At 45.1% G+C, this 21759-nt stretch overlaps 1 protein-coding gene across 1 annotated transcript; it reads right to left on the bottom strand.

Annotated features, from left to right (window-relative positions):
- Window positions 1-54: 54 nt before the first annotated feature.
- On the bottom strand, window positions 55-18112 carry LOC140430216 (histamine H2 receptor). Its single transcript, XM_072517653.1, has 2 exons — window positions 17365-18112; window positions 55-2567 (listed from the first exon to the last, which is right to left on the bottom strand). The coding sequence occupies exons 1-2, from the start codon at window positions 18110-18112 to the stop codon at window positions 2248-2250; spliced, it is 1068 nt and encodes a 355-aa protein (XP_072373754.1). The 3' UTR covers window positions 55-2247.
- Between the last annotated feature and the right edge of the window lie 3647 nt (window positions 18113-21759).

Genomic DNA, 21759 nt, shown 5'->3' with positions numbered 1-21759 from the left:
CAAATTATAATTTAAAGTGTTAAATGCATGAGAAATGGAGAAGTGACAAGAATCCTCTTAAGGCATCATAGCTTTATTTTCAGATATATCAATTCTGTTTTATTGTCACAATCCAAGAACTTTTCAGAGCACCCAAGTCAAAGAGAAAGTGTTTAACTTTAGGTTATTAATTTGTATGCATAGATCCTATGAAAGCTATGCACAGACACAAATAAAACTATTCAACATGGCACTTAACTAAGTGAGCATCAACAAGTGGACACATTGCACAAAAATGTTAAGAGTCTCCTAATTCTACCCCCCTCCCCTGAAAATATAAGTTTTAAAACAGGACATCAAGACAATTGAAAAGACTTTCTTTCAAACGTTTCCAGTAAAGAGTGTTATTTCCGTACTCTGCAGAAACTTCTGCTAGCTATAACATGCCTTTATTTGTACACACGATAACACAAATACACGTGATTTCAAAGCTGAATTGTTAGCTTGCAAGATTGGTTCCCTTAATTGGAAGCTGAAGAATCTGTTCATAAGCAGATTTAAATTGAACATTAGGCACTTGAACACTGCAAAAATTCTGATAATCCCAAGACTTTTAAAGTTTATGTCAGAAAAAAGGGTAATTGTTAAGAAATTAGTCTTCACATTTTAATCACTTATTTAAAAAAAGTAAATTCACTTTTCGGTAACCATGCACAGACTGATTTCCAAAACTATTATATAATACATTAAAACAGATTTTCTTTTAAAACTTACTTTTCTATTAAAAATTCATGCAAATACTGTGCATGTTCATTTAGTAACAATCTACGAATATCAGTCATGGGGACTATTGTTCTAGAAATGTGTCGATGGTAGATTTACCATTCGCTAATGCAGGCTGGTCTGAAACAACTTCAAGTCAACATGACAGCAAGAGCTTGGTTTGGAGGAGAACAAAGGATTGCCGCTCACCCAATCTGAATGACTGGAGGTGAAGAAAGTGCAACCATGCCAGGTGAACTTTTTGTCAGGAAAAAGAAAACACAGCAAGCTTTCTAAATTGTGAAGTTGAACAAAAGTCAAGCACACTTGAGCATTTGCCACCCTTGAGCTCCACCAAGTGGATCACTTATTTCATGGTGATATCTTGGGTGGTTCTAACCAGACATCCTAAACCCTTCTATTCACCCCCGAATCACGCAAAAAGTCAGAGTCACGGGATAGCTTAATAGTTTTACCACTACCAAACATAAGAAAGGGAAGCAATAGCATAATGAAAAAGGTCCACTGGTTTACAATTAATGAATATATGATTCCTTTTTATTAAGTAGGGTTATTGAATCTTTAACTTGTTTTGGGGATAGCATTCCATGATCGTCATCTTTTCTGAAAAACAAGCTATAAATTAATGACCTTTGTTAAAACCTATAAATCATAGCTAGTGTTCTTATACTGATGTAGGCCTTAAAGTTCCCACTGTTGATCCAATGCCCATACATTCTGTAAGTTGAATATATGGACTGTTAGCGATTGGTTTCAAACAGATTTTAATTTCAACATGGGGCATTTGAACTAACAATGCTAAGTTCTGCTCAGCCTAAGAATTCAAACGTTTATGTCACACAAGAGTAGAAGAAATTCATCTTATTTTTTTGCAATCACCATTAGTAAAATATAATTTTAGAACTGCATTGGTTATTTCGCCATTGCTATGGAAAATAAAAGCATGGGGGCAGGCATTTTGGTTTGATGTAATTTAATGTCTCAACTAGAAACTCAAGCCTAATCTCAAGACTGGGGCTCTTTCTCTCTTCCCCCCCACACCCCTCCACCAGGACAGTAGCTACATAATTGTTTCGGGAGAAACTTAACCAGGAACCAAACTAATCTAAAAATAAGCTACGCAGATTTTTGGCATTTGACAGCTCCAAGATGGTGCAAGTATAGCTGGCTAACTTTAATAAATTCAGAAGACCAAACACTGAAAAAACAAATCAACATTGCTTGTGACGAACAAATTCTACCAAATTGTTTCATAGATCTCATCAGAGCAAAAGGTGAAGCTGGAATTCATTTCCAATTCTACTTCAATTCCAGCTATTATGTTAAAGGGAACAGATACATAAACAATGATTCCTCACCCAGCAGGTCTGTTGATACGCTTCCTGCTAAACCACACTATGTTACTTTGCCTTAAAAATAGTGTTGGTTTCACAGCTGCAAGGGCCTTTCTACAATCCATGTCTCTCTTTTTTTCATAGTTGCAGTCTATGTATTTGCTAAAATGGTTTCGCTGCTGGAGGACACCAGATTACAAGTGGATGAAGAGATGCTGCAAGCCCTTGCTGTTGTACTGCTGTGCTGTTTCCAAACTTTGATGATATCTTTTCCATCACAAACTTGTGAAATTGAACAATCTTGGGCAACAAAGCACTTACACCTGCAGAGATTTTGTCCCATTTCCTGGAACTTTTTTCTGAAACTCCTGTTTAACCAGAAGTATACAATGCAGTTGAAGAAACCATTTCCACAAGGTAACCACAGGGCCACGAATTCCAACCACTCTGGCGCCCTCTGCTCTGTTAGAGCTGAATTGGAAGGAATTAGCAATCAGTTAGATTCCACTCAGTTCAAGACACACGGCATTACTGAGCATTGCTTATTTGAAATAAGTAACCAATTCAAATTATATCCCCATCTGTAATCCTTTATTTGAATATTAAATCAGTCATTTAAATATTTTGCCGATCAAATCCATCTAAATGGGTCGTTTTTGAAAGACCATTAACTAACAAACATTCTCCTCTTCCTATCGGAATTAAAAATAGAATTCAGTTCCCTTAGCCAATCCCAATGAAGGCCCCTACTGCAATATTTTCAAATTTCTATATTAACCACATCATCGTCTCTGAAAAAGGCTCCTTGGTGTCAGATTAAGGGCAGTTATATGTTGTGGGTCAACAACCACAGGCGACTAGGTTACCACTGCTCAAAATTTCGGATAGTTCTCCTACAACCAAACATTTATGGATAAACCTGAACCATAGGGCGCGATTCTCCGGCCTTGTTGCTCTCACCTCAAGGGTAACTGGACAGTAAATAGCGGGAGAGCGAAAAACGAGATCTGCTCTAGGCAGCAAACAGTTTGCGATGCAGCCAGCCCGCCCCCGTAAGCAAAATCAGGATCTCACCGTAGTATGAAGAGAAAAAAATTATCACTACTTAAGCCCAATTTCCATACAATACAACCCCATATCCAACCACCTCCCGAGCGATGCTCACACTGGTGCCAATTAGGACCCCTTTTGAAAAACGTGAATCTGGCGGAAGGAATTTTGCGAAGAGCCGAGTAGCCATTTTTGCTCACAGGCAAAGAGCCCGGGGGTGTTGGGCTTGCCATCCCGGTGCTCGGGCTGGGGGGGCAACCACTCGCAGCACCACAATGCCAACCTTGGATCATGTTAAGGGCAACACTTGTCCCTTCCTGTCTGCCCCACTGATTGTCCATATCTCCACCGACTGCTGAGGACTCTGGCTGTGCGGCTGAAGGCTTTTGCTGATAGCGAATTGGCAATCGTGGTTAAGTGAACACTTTACAGATGCCAAGTGGGTTCCCATGGGTAGGTGGGCCAAGTAGCATGTGGGAATCATTGCCTAGCATCCCAATCATACCCTGATGCCTGAACACTGGGCTTGAAAATTGCCGGAGGCAGCACCACACTCCGAACACCTTGGGATGGGGCATAGCCCTGGGGACATTTCCATGGCAGGAGGGTAGTGAATGCTACAGTGGGCAGGGGGGGTGATATGCCTGAAGAGATGGGCAAAGGGTCCGGGGTCAGCCCGCGTTGCAGAAGAAAGTGACAGGGGCATTATAATGGTTGTGCAAAAAGTAGTTTCATGTGCTGTACAATACTCCATTCCAGATAGTGCCAGCTCCCGACCAGCCCCCAACCCAGCATGTATAGCCGGTGCCTTCCTGTCCCATGTGCTGACCTTGAGACATGGCCTCATAAGAGGGGTGGAACTCAGGGAGATGGTGCCCAGCATAGCAACTCCATGGGACGGGTCCAGGTTGGCACTCAACGCCCCCTCCTCCCGGTCGGTCCCCATCGGGCCCACCTTGGTACAGAGGGGCAGCTGGTTCGAGCCCCCCGGCTGGCCTTGCATCATCTGGCTCTGCCAGCCCTGGTGGTTCCCCAATGCCTGCACCATTGTGTCGACACCCTCGGCGATGCTACTCTGGAACATGCTCTGCAGCACCTCAGCAATGCCCACCTGCGACTGGGAAAAGGTCCACAGCGCCTTGGCCATGCCCATCTGAGAGTGGGACATGTCTTGAAGCACCTCATGTCTCGAAGTACCTCATCAAGGTCAGCCTGGTACAAGGTGACATCCCCCAGCGAGGCAGACATTCTGCTGAGGCCCTCAGACATGGCCATCACCGACTGCACAATGCCTTTGACATCTTCACTCATGGTGCCAACATCATGCACCAGGCTTTCTACTGCAGCACCACCCTAACAGTGTCGGCATCGGTGCCACTCATTGCCAGTGCCATCTCCTGCGGCCCTAGTCTCTGGGACTCCTTCAAACAGCTATGGATCTGCTGGGGCTAATGCTGACATCTCCCTCCGAATTTCTCGACTGCTCCCGATCATCTCCATCAGCAACAGGTAATCCACTTCCAGAGGCTCAGCATCAGGCTGGGACCCAGCTAGGTCCTGGGATCCAGCAGACCTTCGACTGCAGTTTCGCCTGGGGGTTCCTGCCTCTACCAGATGTACATCAGCAGCAGTGTGGTGCTCCCCAGATTGTGCCCCAGAAGCCTGTCCACTAACATTTCCCACCCAGGTGTGTGTATCTGCACTGGTGGAGGGTGGGGATGGCAGTTGTCCCACGACTAGAACAGTTGCATCCTTGGAGTTCTCATCCGAGGTGTTATCCTCAGTGTCAGGGGAGGGGACACCCAGAATGGACCGGCTCCGTCGGCTGGACGACCTGTCGGAGAACGGACATGTGGTCAGTGGGAGGGCTAGGTCGGTCAGTCAGTTAGTAAGGAAATCAATAATCACGTTTGACAGATCCTTCGGGTGGAGCCCTGTGGTTCCTTACCTCGGCAGCATCCGCCAACCTCCGCGTTGGTGACCGCCCTGTCCTAGGCCACATCAATCACCTCCAGGACCTGCTCCTCGAAGGTGGTGAGGATTCTGATGTCTGGCACCTCACCGCCAATCTGGGCCCTCGCCCGTGGGAGACCTATTCCTGAGGAGACACAGAGGGTATCGTTAGCCACACGTGTGGTTCACTGTGGTGGGGGAGAGAGTGAAGATGGGGTTGGGGGGGTCGCTGGTGTCTATTCGCTCTTGCTGCCCGGTGTAGGTCGTTCATCTTTTTTCAGCACTGAAGGCCAGAAATCCTGATCACACGCCTGAAGCTTTCGGCTGCTGCCACCTCGTCCTAGGGCACTGGCTGCCCTATGGCCCACCCTCTGGGACCCTCGGGGGAACACTGCTTATAGGAGCCTCTCTCGGTCAGCATCCCCGAATCTTGGGGCTGGTCTCCTCGGCACCATTGTTGCGAGCTGGCTGGGGTTGGCTGAGCCAAGTTCAGCTTGAACTTGTTAGCAGGGGCCTGGCGAGCACGGTCCCTGCAAATCAGCTGAAGAGCCATCATTTGCTCCCAATATACATATTGTACAGCCTGGACTTTTGTACAGAGAGCACAATTTCAAATGATACTTGGCAATGTGGTAAACAACAGGCAGGATAATGGCAGGCTTCAAGAGAACAGGCACACTAGTGAAATGGGCACATACCAGGTGTAAGCGATTAAGTGTGAAGTTGTGCACTTTGGACAAACAACATGGAGGCACAATAATTTAAATGCTACAATTTTGTGCAAGAGGGGAGGAATCTGGTGGCGCATATTTACAAATCTTTCAAGGTGCAGAGCAACGTAAAGCAGTTAAGTATGCATACGAGTTTTGCAATAGGGACATAGAACTTTCATCGTGTGTTAAATCACGCTGTGTCATATCGGGCCGGGTATCAGGCACAACTTCCCGGGGTGCTTCCCGCCAGACGAGGCAGAGAGACCAAGGCCCGAATTTAACGGCAATTAGTGCCGGAAATGAACACCCTCTAGTTTCACGGCAGATGGCTCCCCCACGACCTTCACACCCACGCCAGCCAGCTCTCTGCTAACAAGGGGGAGCAGCTCATTAACGCTCCTGGAACTAACTCCCTGGCAGCACACAACCATGGCACCAAATAGACCTGCACCACGATTCGGGTATGCCGACTAGGCCAGGCTGCTCGACGCCATGGAGGCAAGATGGGAGACCCTGCACCCCCAAGGGAGTTGGAGGACCATCAGGGTCACCGGGTAGGCATTGGCATCAACCGTCAGTTTGGGCGGTGTAACCAGGAAGCCAGCTGTACAATGCAGGAAGACGACCTCGACTGTGCTGCACGACCAGCTGTCTGGGCATACAGGGCATCCATGGATTATTGGATGCACTTGTGGGTTGTAGCTTGGGATGTGCTGCACAAATCCCCGCTCGAGCCGCCGCAGGTGCCACAATGTCTCCTTGTTGAGACAGAGCCTCCTGTGGCACAGGCTGTCCACCATCTCCTCGAACGACTGACGGCGCCTCTACACCTTGGGCAGTCAACAGTGTCCCCTTCTGGGTCCCTCCTCTGCCTGATGGGTGGCTGGGCCTACAGGGTGTGCGGCATGTTGCAGCCTCTAGCCTGCGTGGACGCCACTGCCTTCTTCTCCAGCGTCTGGCCATCTGGGCTGCCACCAGCAGCGGGAGGGCTGCTGGCGCAGGGTCAACAACACTGTCCATCATGCTGTAAGGATTTGGAGATGGAGGGAGGCCAACAATCAGTTAGGGCTGCCACACCGGGACACTAATCCCCCAAGCCTCCCTCTCCCTCCTTTACATATCCCGCCTTCTCTCAAGTGTCCAGCGAGCAGTTGTGCAGAAAAACCTGCTCTGCACACACCCCCTACCCACAGCAGGAGCCTCTAGATCCAGGACCCTCGACCCCCTGCCAGGAACATTTGTTACCCTGTGCTCAGATGCCCTCCTCTGATCCACACACACACCCTGTGGTCGCGGGGATATCCCCAGTGCCAAGGCCCAGCTCTGGAGTGTTTGATTGTGGGCTGCTGCCTCTGTTTTGTCGATGCCCCCAGGGTTCAGGAAAAGTGCTTGCACCTCAGTTTGATTGGAATGCTAAGCAATAACACTCGTCTGAGACAGAGCATGTATACCCATTGAAGTGCTCACACAACTAACAATGCCAATTCCTTACAAGCAAGAGCCTTCAGCGGTGAGGCTAGGGACTGCTCACAGTCAAGGAGAGAGTTAGGGTGACCACCAGCATATAACCACAAACAGGGCTGTGTCCTTGAAGTGTTTGGTAGGACAGACCGGCAGCAGCTGTAGTTGCCTTGGTTATGGGTATGCACAATATAGGAGGATGGCCTGTAGGCCCTGCAGATGCCAAGCCCCATGCCACTCCAGTGGGCAATCCCCAATTTATGGCCCCCAGCCCTCCAACCATACCCGTCAGCCCTCTTTTTCTCCCCCCCCCCCCCCCCCCCCAAAACGGATCCCCTACGTTCCCCAAGCACTGGGGCAGTAGTTCCAATGCCCCTGGGATGTATGCTAGGGAATGGCAATGGCTGAGTACCTCCCCAGCTCGTCTCAGCAGCTATTGCGTGAGCTTCACGTTTTTAAATAGGAGTGCTAAATGGCACCCGCGCGACCTCCCATTGGAGATCCGGTTAGTTCCCAGGAGGCCGTTAGATTGGGCATCTCGCTACATGATGGAGATCGCCCTAAATTGGTCTCAACTGGTGTCTCATCACATCTGGGTGGGATCCAGAACCCGCCAACAGGAGCGGGCCGGTTAGATCGCGAACCAATTTGCGCCCGGGGCTGATCCAGATTTCAGCCTCTCCCATGGTTTAACAGATACTCTCAGATCCACGCTGGGCACAACACAGTGGTTAAATCACACCCATAGAATATAAAAACAAGGAAGAATGGTTTTAATAGGGATGCGGTGGCATAGTGGTATTGTCGCTGGACTAGTAAACCAGAGACCCAGAGTAATGACACTGCAGATGGTGAAATTGGAATTCAATAAAGATCTGGAATTAAAAGTCTAATGATGACCATGAAAACATTGTCAACTGCCGTAAAAAAAAAAACATCTGGTACACTATGTCCTCAAGGGAAGGAAATCTTCGTCCTTACCTGGTCTGGCCTACATGTAACTCCAGACCCACAGCAATGTGGTTGACTCTTGACTGCCCCCTCAAGGGCAATTAAGGATGGGCAATAAATGCTGGCACAGCCTGCGACGCCCACGTCCCATAAACAAATAAAATAAACAGGGTATTGCAAAGTAGATAAACAAACTAGGTCATGTCAGAAAGATAATGAGTCTACTCACGGTGTTCAAGATAATTTGCTGCATTGCATTATTGACTGGAATTTACCACAAGACTAATAGCAATCTGCACTCATTATTATATGGAGAAAATCTGACAGCAACTTTTAGAGTCCGCACCTGTGCGGTTAAACAGGAACATGAAAATCTAGAAACTGCTATCCCACCCTGCTCACGATGCTGCAGCCCTTGCCGTTATATCAATTAGAGTCTATCAGCAATCATGTGAATCTCCTGTACATGCCACTAACCATCAAAACAGTTGAAAACTGGTCCTGTGTAATGAGGCAGTATTGATTAATGATCTCATAGTTCGGGATCCTCTTGGAAGGAGCGACCACAATATGGTGGAATTTAAAATACAGTTGGAGGATGACAAGGTAAAATCAAACACTAGTGTTTTGTGCTTAAACAAAGGCGATTACAATGGGATGAGAGAAGAACTAGCTAAGGTAGACTGGGAGCAAAGACTTCATGGTGAAGCAGTTGAGGAACAGTGGAGAACCTTCCGAGCGATCTTTCAGTGTTCAGAAAAGGTTCATACCGACAAAAAAGAAAGACGGTACAAAGGGGAAAAATCGACCGTGGATATCTAAGGAGGTGAGGGAGAGTATCAAATTGAAGAAAAAGACATACAAAGTGGCAAAAATTAGTGGGAGACTAGAGGACTGGGAAGTCTTTAAGGGACAACAGAAAGCTACTAAAAAAGCCATAAAGAAGAGTAAGGTAGACTATGAAAGTAAACTGGCTCAGAACATAAAAGCAGATAGTAAAAGCTTCTACAAATATATAAGACAAAAAAGAGTGGCTAAGGTAAATATTGGTCCTTTGGAAGATGAGAAGGGAGATTTAATAATAGGAGACGGGGAAATGGCGGAGGAGCTGAACAGGTTTTTTGGGTCAGTCTTCACAGTGGAGGACACAAATAACATGCTAGCGACTGATGGAAATAAGGATATGATAGGTGAGGACCTTGAGATGATTGTAATCACTAAGGAGGCGGTATTGGGCAAGCTAATGGGGCTAAAGGTAGACAAGTCTCCTGGCCCTGATGGGATGCATCCCAGAGTGTTAAAAGAGATGGCTAGGGAAATTGTAAACACACTAGTGATAATTTATCAAAATTCACTAGACTCTGGGGTGGTCCCAGAGGATTGGAAAGTAGCAAACGTGACACCACTGTTTAAAAAAGGAGGTCAGCAGAAAGCGGGTAATTATAGGCCGGTAAGCTTAACTTCGGTTGTATGGAAAATGCTGGAATCTATCATTAAGGAGGAAATAGCGGGGCACCTGGAGGGAAATTGTCCCATTGGGCAGACGCAGCATGGGTTCACAAAGGGTAGGTCGTGTCTGACTAATTTGGTAGAATTTTTTGAGGACCTTACCAGTGCAGTAGATAACGGGGAGCCAATGGATGTGGTATATCTGGATTTCCAGAAAGCTTTTGACAAGGTGCCACACAAAAGGTTGCTGCATAAACTAAAGATGCATGGCATTGAGGGTATAAAGTAGTAGCATGGGTAGAGAATTGGTTAACTAACAGAAAGCAGAGAGTGGGGATAAATGAGTGTTTCTCTGGTTGGCAACCTATAACTAGTGGGGTCCCTCAAGGATCAGTGTTGGGCCCGCAGTTGTTCACAATTTACATAGACGATTTAGAGTTGGGGACCAAGTGCAATGTGTCAAAGTTTGTAGACGACACTAAGATGAGTGGTAAAGCAAAAAGGGCAGAGGATACCGGAAGTCTGCAGAAGGATTTGGATAGGTTAGGTGAATGGGCAAGGGTCTGGCAGATGGAATTCAATGTTGCCAAGTGTGAGGCTATCCATTTTGGGAGGAATAAGAGCAGAATGGATTATTTAAACGGTAAGATGTTAAAACATGCTGCTGTGCAGAGGGACCTCGGTGTGCTGGTGCACGAGTCGCAAAAAGTTGGTGTGCAGGTGCAACAGGTGATTAAGAAGGCTAATCGAGTTTTGTCTTTCATTGCTAGAGGGATGGAGTTCAAGACTAGTGAGGTTATGCTGCAATTGTATAGGGTGTTGGTGAGGCCACATCTGGAGTAGTGTGTTCAGTTTTGGTCTCCTTACCTGAGAAAGGACATATTGGCACTGGAGGGAGTGCAGAGTAGATTCACTAGGTTGATCCCAGAGTTGAGGGGATTAGATTATGACGAGAGGTTGAGTAGACTGGGACTGTACTCATTGGAGTTTAGAAGGATGTGGGGGGACCTTATTGAGACATATAAAATTATGAAGGGAATAGATAGGATAGATGCGGGCAGGTTGTTTCCACTGGTCGGGGAAAGCAGAACTAGGGGGCATAGCCTCAAAATAAGGGGAGGTAGATTTAGGACGGAGCGTAGGAGGAACTTCTTCACCCAAAGGATTGTGAATCTCTGGAATTCCTTGCCGAGTGAAGCAGTTGAGGCTCCTTCTTCAAACGTTTTTAAGAAAAAGATAGATGCCTTTCTAAAGAATAAAGGGATTCGGGGATATGGTGTACGGGCCGGAGAGCGGAGCCGAGTCCACAAAGATCAGCCATGATCTCATTAAATGGCGGAGCAGGCTCGAGGGGCCAGATGGCCTACTCCTGTTCTTATGTTCTTATGAAAGATGTAGGTACATTTAGCAGCGAGTGAGAGTTTAAACTCAATTACTAAGAAACCTCTGCCGTGAAAAAATATTTTTTCAAACCTGGAGCCCGATTCAGTCAGTAGAAGATTAGTGTGGGAGGTTTTTTTTTTCCCTTTTTATTTATAAATCAGTTTTTAAAAATTAAAATTCTGTACCTATTTTGTCTCTCCTTCTAGCCATTTCTATTCCCCAATCCTTATTTCATTTTCTGTACACAATTTGAATTTCCCGTTTCTGAATCAAGTGATTCAATGAGGGTTCTTCAATCGGATTGATTGAGGAACTTCCCTATTGCTTGTCCTGTTCACAGACACCATATATCCCCCATAGAGGGTGCTGTAGTGAAGGTTGTAGAGAGTGCTGAGCTTGCTCAACAATTCGCAAGATAGAACTGGCTTATATCCCTAACTGGCAACACCTCATACTTAACCCTCCAATTAACCCTCCAAAACAGCCATGTAGAGCAAAGCAGCCAAGTAACAATGTAAAACTAAAAAAGCATAGAACAATGCAAAAAAGATCACAGATCTGAAAGGATAATGGTTTCTTTCTCCTCTGATACTACTGAAGCTGGTGTACTTTCAGCATTTTCTAGGTCGAACACATTCTTTCCATTATGTTTTATTTTTTTTCCTGCTTTGCATCAGTATTGACAGTAGAAGTGGTCAGCACCTTGACATCCCAGGAAATTAATATTGAATCAGGGACAGGGACTCTGAAAGTAATATCACAGTAATGAAGAAAACAATGGCACTGCAGAGTGACACATTCCCAGGACCAATGAGTTTCATTGCAAAGTTTTAAAGGAAATAAGCAAGAAAATTGGAAGATTAAAGCTAGGACACCTGCAAGAGCCTAGTTATGGCTCTTCTTGTGGCCTTCACTCCACTTGTCAGTCTGTCCCTCATAATCATTGATCCTTTGCTGATCAAAAATCTATCTAACCACAGCCTTGAACATATTCAATGACTCTGCCTCTACTACTCTCTGGGGAACAGAATTCCACAGAGCAACAACACTCTTTTTCCTCAACTAAATCTTTAATTGGAGAACCCCAATTTACAAAAAAATTAATTGTGCCCCCTAGATCTAGACACAAGAGGAAGTGGCCCCTCAGCATTCATCCTGTTAAGTCCCCTCAGGTCTTATATATTCCAATGGATATAGGTCCAACCTTTCCTCATAAGATAACTCCTTAATCACAGGAGTCAGGTCCTGTACAGCTTCAGCAGTACTTCCCCGCTTTTATACTCTATCACTCTTGGTAAAAACGACAACTTTCCATATGCTGTCGAATCTCTTGCTGTATCTGCCTACTAGCTTTTGTGATTTGTGTACCAGGACACCCAGACTCCTCAATACTGCAGAGTTCCAAGTATCTTTCTATCCAGAGTAAATATTGCTTTAATATACTGCTTTTACTATTCTTTCTACCAAGTGGACAAGTTAATCATTTTACCCACATTTTTCCTCCTATCTTTGTGCCATCAGAAAATTTAGCTACCATACATATTTGCTCCCTTGATCCAAATCATTGGTGCAGATTGTAAATATTTAAGACACCAGCACCAATCCCCATGACACTCTACTAGGAACAGCTTGCCAACCCAAAACTAGCTCATTTATTCCTACTGTCTGCTTCATCCCGGTGTCATGAGTTCTTATTTTATGTACTGCCTTTTGGAAATGTCGTTTTGAAATCCCAAGTACACCATAGATATACAGCTCCATCCCTTTTTCCGTCTTGCTCATTTCTTCCTCAAAGTATCCTAATAAATTTCCCTTTCACCAAACCATGTTGACTGCCTGATTGTATTATGATTTTCTAAATTCCCTGCCGTTACCTCCTTAATAATGGATTCTAGCATTTCCCCCATGTCAGACATTAGGCTAACTGGCCTGTAGTTTCCAGTTTTTGGACTCCTTTCTTCCTTCTTTTTTCTTATAAATTTAGAGTACCCAATTCATTTTTCCAATTACGGGGCAATTTAGTGTGGCCAATTCACCTAGCCTGCACATCTTTGGGTTGTGGGGGCGAAACACATGAAAACATGGGGAGAATGTGCAAATTCCACACGGACAGTGACCCAAAGCCAGAATCGAACCTGGGATCTTGGCGCTGTGAGGCAGCAGTGCTAACCACCGTGCCACCCCTTCCTTCCTTGAATAAGGTGTTACATTAACAATCTTCCAAACCACTGGGATCTTGGAAATTTTGAAAGAACACAACCAACGCAGCTACTATTACCGCAGCCATTTGTAAAACCCAAGGATGAAAGCCATCTTATGCTGGGGGCCTGTCAACCTTTAGTTCTAGTGGTTTTCCCAGTACCTTTTCTTTAGTGATTCCTCCCTTTTAATCTATTGATTTTGAAGCATTCTTGGTAGGTTTCTTGTTTCTGCTACCGTAAATGTAAAATACCTGTTCAACGCTCTCTCAATTTCTTGGTTTCCCATTAGCTATTGGCTATTCTTCGCAGTTTCCTAAAATTTGTCCAACCTTCTGACCTAACCTTCATAATATTGTACACTTTTTCGATCAATGCTTAGTTAACTATAGATGGTGTCTGCTTCTCAAGAGTTTTATCTTTACTGAGAGTTATGAAATATCTCCTCAAATGTCTCCCATTGTTTCCCCGACTGTCCTAGCCTTTTACCTATTTTCCAGTTCAGGGCAGGGATGGTTTAGCTCAGTCCACTGCAAACCAGCTAGACCACTGGTTTGCAATGCAGAACAAGGCCAGCAGCGCGGGTTCAATTCCCGTACCAGCTGAGAATTCTGAATTCTCCCTCTGTGTACCCAAACAGGTGCCGGAATGTGGCGACTAGGGGCTTTTCACAGTAACTTCATTGCAGTGTTAAAGTAAGCCTACTTGTGACAATAAAGGTTATTTATTTATCTAACTCATTTTAACCAACTCAATCTTCATCTTTCATCCATACCCCTCACCCTCAAATTGAATGTGAAATTCCATCATGTTATGCTCACTATTGCCTAGAGGCTTCTTTGCTAGGAGGTCATTAAATAATCATGTCTCATTGCACTTTACCAAGTCGAAAATAGCCTGCTTTCTTGTTGGCACTAGAATGCACGAAGAAATTGTCCTGAATACACTTATATTTTTTCAGACTATCTTTGCCAATCTGATTCATTCATTCTACATGAAGATTAAAATCACACATGATTATTGCAATACCCTGCATACGAGCCATTATTTATTTTCCTGTACACTATCCTACAGCGTAGTTAAATGTTAGAGGGCCTACAAACTACTCCCACAAGTGATCTCTTACCATTACTAGTTCTCATTACCGAAAGTGTAAAATTGCATGTGTCACTCCATTGCTTATGGCGAAAATAGGAGCAAAAAACCCAGAGAATTATAGGTCAGTTAACTTAACATCTGATGCTGGGAAATTGCTACAATTAAGGATAATCAAAGATAGACTGAACACGTTGAAGATTTTAGGCCATCCAAGATTTCCCAAAATTTGGCAACAGAGTAAACCTGAATTTGATGAGATCATAGATTTTTTAAACATTTATTTAGTTATTTATTTTTAAAAGTGGTGACTAAAGCAGCAGGCCTTTGATATCATTTATATAGATTTCCAGATAAATCCCCCTAGAGAGGCTGTTGGTAAAGTTGAAACACATGAAATTAAAGGCAAACTATTGACCTGGTTGGAAATTGCTGAGAGGTATGTGGCAGAGAGTAATGATAGTGGGCAGGTACTCAGATTGACAGAATGTGACTAGTGGTCTCCCACAGGGATCTTTATTGGGGCCTCAACTATTCAGTAATGACTTAGATAAAGCAACAAACAATTTGCCAATTACACAAGGAAAGGCGACATTATAAGCAGTACAGTGGAGAACATAAAACTACAAAGATATAGTCAATGGCAAAACTGTGGGAATATAATTTCAATATAGGAAATATGAGGCCATCAACTTTGGATCTAAAGAGGATAAATTAGTGTACAATCCACATGGTAAATGCTAGAACAAGCAGGGTTCAAAGAGATTTAGGAGTCCAGATACATATATCATTTAAATGCCGTGAACAGGTACATAAAATAATCTTTAAAAAGTTAATGAAATTCTGGCCTTTCATCTGGAGTGCTATAATAAGGAGATAGAAGTTATGTTGTAGCTACACATGGCCTCAGGTGGTCCTCATCTTGAATGCAATGTTCAGTTCTGGGCACTGGACACCACAGTGAGTGAGAAAATATTGGGCTTGGAGGGTATGTAGTGTAGATTTACCAGAATGAAACCTGGACGACAGTGGTTAAATTACAATAGCGTGTGGTGGCGGTAGGGTTAAAAAGATAGGGGTGTACGCTGAAATTTAGAATTTTAAGGGGTAATTGATTGAATTCTTCAAAATGTTAAAGGGGAACCAATCTATACAGTAGACAGAGAGAAGCTATTTCAGCTAGCTGTAAAGTATAGGACTGGGGGGAAGAGGGGAGGGGGGCGGTTATAGCTTAGAAAATAGAGCCAGAAACCAAGAAAAACACAAAGGGAGATAGAAGCTTGGAACTCTGCAAGGAAGGACAAGTTGATGCATTGCCACCTGTTAATATTAAACTGGAGATCAATTTTTTAATAAAAAAACAAATTTATTAAGGAATATGGGGTACATGGCATCAGGTCACTAATCAGTAATGATCTCCTTGAATACAGAATATGTTCAAGGGACAGAATAGACTTTGCCACTTCATTAAGAATATCCTGCTCAATCTTTACAAATTCCTGGTTTGGCCTCAGCAGTATTGTTGTGTACAGCACTGGGCACTACACTTTGAGAAACCTTGGAAAGGGTACAGAGAATTATCAGGATGGTACCAAGGAAGGGGAACCTCGGTTATGTGGATAAACTGGAATTCTTCTCCTTTGAGGAGAGAAGGTCAAGAGGAAACCCAATAGAGGTATTTAAATTGATGAATCTTGATAAGGCAAATAGAGATACCATATTCCATTGGCAAGTGGGTTAGTGACTGGAGGTAACAGTTTTAAAATAATTGGGAAGAGAAATCATCACACAAAGGGACTAACTTGGACAGCTCTTAATAAGCTGATGGGCTGAATGGCGTCCTCCAATTCTGTAAGATTTTGGTCTGAAATTTTTAACCCTGCCATCCCAGAGTTGGTGGGGAACAGGTCTCCATGGGTTCCCACAGGCCTGCTGCCTATTTACACTCTAATGAACGTGGATTTGCAAAAGAGGGCCTTCCACCCTCACCTGAACGGAAGCCCTGTCTTGGCAAGCCAAGAGTTAATCAGATTGGCTGACAACTTTCCAGCCCATCCAGGCACAGCACTGTAGCGGCCCGAAGAGGCACTTAATCGAATAGGTGTAACAAAAACCTGAGTAAAACCCTAAAGAGCCAAGATTTGCATTTTAAGGAGAGTTTTAAAAGGTGGAGAAAGAGATGCAGGGCAGAGACACAGATTGAATTACAAGTATTAGAACACAGAGGGTCAAATGGTGAAGCAAAGGGAGAAGAAAAGGTTGCACAGATGGCTGGAGATGGCCTACTTGGTCACAGTAGGCGAACTAATAGTACCTGATGTTACTAAACATCTGTTGCATAAAATAGCCCATACACACACTATGAAATGAATGAAAATCGCTTATTGTCACAAGTAGACTTCAAATGAAGTTACCGTGAAAAGCCCCTAGTCGCCACATTCCGGCACCTGTTCAGGGAGGCTGGTAGCTATAGAGGCTTTGCTTTGGAAATAAAACCTCTACTTGTGAAGGTGAATTCTTGGATTGACATAACTCAAGATTTGATTATAAGAGCAGAAGTGTTCCAAATTTTACTCATTATTTGTACAAGTTATGTTGGAGAACCCATGAATTGATAGGATTTCCAGACATACAAGTAGCACCGCTGGATATATTTAGGGAGGATATATCACTCAAACATCTTTAAATTAAAACAAAAAAAACAAAAAATCAATTTAAATGCAAAAACTCAGGTTCAGTCGAAGCAATGAAACCATGTGGCTTCCCCTCTTCACAAAGGCGCCCAATCAACAGTCAAATTGGTGTTCAGTGGTCATCAGGCACAGCCCATGGCTCAAAAACACAAACAGTGAGAGGGTCCCTGCCCAAAGAACATTTTCCTTTGTAAAATGTATAAAAACATAGCTTTAGTTGCTTCGCTTGCACTGAATCCGTGACACATGAAGGCTTATTCCAACTAAGATGAAAAGTAGACGCCAATAGAAGTCTGCTGCCTTTTGCAGTTTGAACACTCACCCTGATAGATCATGTTGCAGACACAGGGGCTCCAGCAGATGTAATAGACTATAACCACAGGCACTAATACTCTCGAAGCAGCATCGTGCCTCCGGCTCACCCTCGACACTTTAAATCGATTCTTCTGACTCCTGGCGACAAACCAGAGGCGGAAATTAGCCAAAGTCATGATGAGGGAGCAGGGGAAGAAGATGAAGGCGGTCAGCAGGAGGGAGTAGGCGACGTTGCTGGAGAAATCCAGATTGCAGATCAGAGAGGCCCTGGAGAAGTAAACCTTGACAATTCCTCGGGGGATGGAGATGGGAAAGGAGAGGACGGGCGGCAGGAGCCAGACCAGCGCGATGAGGGCTTTGACCCGGCCATTGGTCATCACCGTGCTGTACCTGAGGGGGAAGAAGACGGCGATGTAGCGCTCGATGCTGATGGTGGCCAGCGAGTAGATGGAGGAGGTCAGGATGCTGGCGTCCAGGAAGACCACCATGTGGCAGAAGGGCGAGTCGAGCTGGTCGCGCAGCTGCCGCACGCTGTTGCCGTACAGGTTGAGCGGGATGACCACCAGGGCGAGGGCGGCGTCCGCCCCGGTCAGCGACAGCAGCACAAGGCGGCTGTTCCTGGACCAGCCGGACACCGGCGACGAGATGACCAGTAGCACCGCCACATTGCCCAGGATGATCAACACGCACAGCACCCCAATAATCCACAACTTCAAACGGTCATCCGCCTCCCCCACAGCCCCGGCCAGTCCCATGCCGGTCACATTGACCCCAGCCTCCCCCACAGCCCTGGCTCCAGCCTCCCCCACAGCCCTGGCCAGCCCCATGCCGGTCACATTGACCCCAGCCTCCCCCACAGCCCTGGCCAGCCCCATGCCGGTCACATTGACCCCAGCCTCCCCCACAGCCCTGGCCAGCCCCATGCCGGTCACATTGGCTCCGATCCCGCCTCCCTTCCCTCCCGAGGACAGATTCCACCCGGTCAGTCTGCTGTGGCCGAGGAACATTGTGTTGGTCGGTGGACAGACTCGAGTTGCTGCCAGCCAAAAGTCCATTCGGGCCCAGCTTTTGTCAAATGTAGAAAAGCAACCGCGGCGGCCATCCCTCACCTTTAAATACTGATTACCACCTGGGCCAGGGGGGGCTAAACAGGCTGAAACAATCCTCGTTAGCGGCGCTTTAGTTTTATTTAAATGTGAGTTGGGAAAAAAAGGGACACGTGTCTCAATGACTGAAGCCAAGTGGAAGAGCTGGCCACCCATTGGGTACCGTTTGAATAAGTCAGCGTGAAAACCGTCCTATTTACATTCCTGTGTCCAGGAGGCCTCAAGGTTTTGTTGCAAAAGTAGCCTTCTCTTGGGAAAAGTTCAGGTCCACATTATTTGCCAACAATTGTAGATGTGACAAATTGAGCAGATAAAACGTTTCACTTCCATGGAGAAAATGGTGCTGCGTGTGACTCCATTTCATCCCAAACAGGCTGAACAATTCTGATTTCCCCCAGAGGTCTTTATTGGTTAACCTGTCCACCTTCCACCTCACAAGTATTCCTCCCCTCCACTCTGCTGACTCTTCAATCTACTTCATTCATTCCCCATGTTAGCTTTGTCCACTTTAATGTCTCCTTATGCTTCCGGCCAGGCAGTATTCCAGACTGTGAAGGTTAACACTTCAGGATAGCAGGACAGTTTCTATTTCACAATTAACATGTGTTCTATTATGGGTCCTCCCAACTCAATCAAGACAGGATTTCCAGGGTGCTGCAGAAAATATAGGGTGCGTTTCAACCGGACAAAATCTATGTTCGGTTTTCGGTGCCTTTAGCAGGGTATTTCTCGCCACTATTCAACAGTACTTTGCGAGATTCAACTGCCTCGTCCCGACACCAAGTCGAACACGACAAGGCCGTTTACTTGCATCCACTGTCTTTATATTGAGAGGATCCATGATAATTATTGGCCATTAGTGGAGTTTCTACACTTTTTTTTTGACCATGAATATTTTCTGTAGAACTGACAGCAAACACTGGCCCAATTCTGAGTGGTTACAGAAGTGGAGAGTTAGGCAGCACCTTTCCAATGTGGGGCACAGCTGCAGATAGGTGGAGGAACCTTGAAAGAGAGAACAGTAAACTGAATATCCCGATTGGAAAAAAAAAATCTAAGACGAGCTCTTATTTTACTCGTGATTATTCCCTTATGAGAACCAGCTGCATTGGACCATAACTTGCTTAGGATATTGGGGAATATCCTAAAGATCTGCTAGGAATCCCTCTCTGAATGTCGTAGGTAAGAATTTGGATGGCAATTGTCCAGAAGTGCTAACTCACTCTGGGCAATTGCACTGCACTAGGATCCTTCAGGAAAAAGCAATTTACATCACTAACTTCAGAAGGCTTCTCTGTCACGCTAATAGTTATTCTGAAAAAGCTAGAAGTAATAAAACCTCTCCTGATCCCTGCATGGGACTCCCCCCTCAAACCCCCCATGTGGGATTCTTCCCCCCCCCCCATCCCATCCCAAACCTGACTCTCATACCCGAGCCAACCCAGCTGAATCCCCCCCATCCCCACCCCTCCTGAACCAGCCCACGAACCTGACCTCCCCAACCAGGCTGTATCCTCCCCCTGACTCCGATTGGACCCTCACCCAACCCGGCGTGACAACACTCCCTTCCCCCTCCCCATCTCCGGTGTCTGCCCGCTCAACCCACCCACCCACCCAAAATATCTGACCCCTGAACCAATGTGTTGGAATAGTCAAGTGTAGCGACACAAAAACACTGATGAGGGTTTCAGCAGCACATAAGCTGAGGCAGGAGTGGAGTTGGGAGATGTTACAGAGGTGGAAATAGATGGTCTTAGTCACAGTGTGGATATGTGGTCAGAATCCACTGTAACACCCAGGATGCAAACTGTCTGCATTGAGTTAGGCTGAACCCTGAGTTTTACGACAGGCTTAAAATGTAATCGAACATAGGTGTCTGATAACAGCATATAACAGATGAGGAAAGGGGCCTGAATCATACCATTAAATCCCATATGAGGTCTTCTCTTTGTGGGGTTAACGGTTTGAATGTATAGCAATGAGGGGTGGAACAGTTACGTATGCTGATTGATACTGTAAAGGCCTTTTCAATCAATGAGGGGAAAGTGTTTCCCTTGCCTCAGTGCACAGCATTATTCCTCCTGTGTTGCTTAAGCTGGTCAGGTCTTTAAAATTCATCTTTTAACTTTGAATAGCGGTCTGGAGAAGTGGGAGGGTAAGAAGTGGCACTTGCAGCTCCCCCCATTGTGCCTGAGCTGTTTGCTTAACATGTCTGGTTCCCTGTAATTTGAACAGGATGTTCCTCCTGCACAGCCTCAATGTTCCAAACCTAATGCTGCTTTTCAAAGTTAGCGGCCCACTCTCCAGGAGCTGACCAGCCTGGCATTTGGTTTTTGCATTGCTCCTCCGCAGGTCACAATGAAACTCCTCCAGTGATGCCTGGCCTTTGAGCTTCTACAGGCAATTAAATCGTGAAGCAGCATTTCATTCTCGCTTCCCCAGTGGTCGCTCCCATATCATTAATTAGCTTTTCTGTTGGCTACTCCATCAAATATTAAAGTAATAACCTTATTCCGAGTGAAATTTGCCAGGTCAGAACAGGTCTAACATCAATTTATTGTGTCTCCTTCACAAATTTGAAGATTCAAGTTTGGGTTGAGATATTTATAATGAATTTTGGGGTTGTATAATTAAGGGTACAGTGGAAAATGTTCACTTGTTCAAATCACAGACCACTCCTAATTAGTTTCCTATATTTGCTGAAAGGACCACCTATTGTAATGAGTGTCTGTTTAATTTCTATGAATTGTCATTTTGAATTTATTCCTGAAGTTGGACCTGATGTTACAGTCATGTTGGTCAATGTTAGTCAAGTTATTCTGTCCAGAAAGATAAACAAAATTGAGACCTAATGTTTAATTTATCTCTTTATTAGTTTTGCTTATCAGAGCTAGTATTGCAGCTTGCGTGCTAATGCCATCGCAAAAACCACAGAATACCACTTAATTAGGTGTGTGTATTCCTCATCAGTAACTTCACATTGTTGTGAAGGGAGTTGACCAGACTGTGCTTGCAGGCTAGCTTTGTCCTTTCGTGAAAAATGTAGCTTGCTGAAGAGTTTTACCGAAGAGTAATTTTTAATCTAATATCTCTGTAATAACTATATATTGTTTGACCTATTCCGTGAAATGGTGGGTGGCCACTTCAAGCAATACGTGGCTTGGAGGGGAATACCAACTTCCCTTTATCGGACCTAAATGCTTCAAACTTTAACTTTGGACTCTTGCATATCATCTCCTTTATGTCCTCTGCTGACAGCCCAGACGTAGCTTCCTGAATCACTTCCCTGGCTATAC

The sequence above is a fragment of the Scyliorhinus torazame genome, chromosome 10, assembly GCF_047496885.1.
Source record: "Scyliorhinus torazame isolate Kashiwa2021f chromosome 10, sScyTor2.1, whole genome shotgun sequence".
Classification (NCBI taxonomy): Eukaryota; Metazoa; Chordata; class Chondrichthyes; order Carcharhiniformes; family Scyliorhinidae; genus Scyliorhinus; species Scyliorhinus torazame.
This window is presented reverse-complemented; position numbering and strand designations above follow the sequence as displayed.

Bases quoted from the DNA above. Each gene is read 5' to 3' on its own strand.
- LOC140430216 (XM_072517653.1), bottom strand. From the start codon at position 18,112: ATGGGACTGGCCGGGGCTGTGGGGGAGGCGGATGACCGTTTGAAGTTG. The intron at 2,568-17,364 runs GTGAGTGTTCAA...CTTCCAATTCAG, and splicing joins CTGCAACATGATCTATCAGG to CTCTAACAGAGCAGAGGGCG.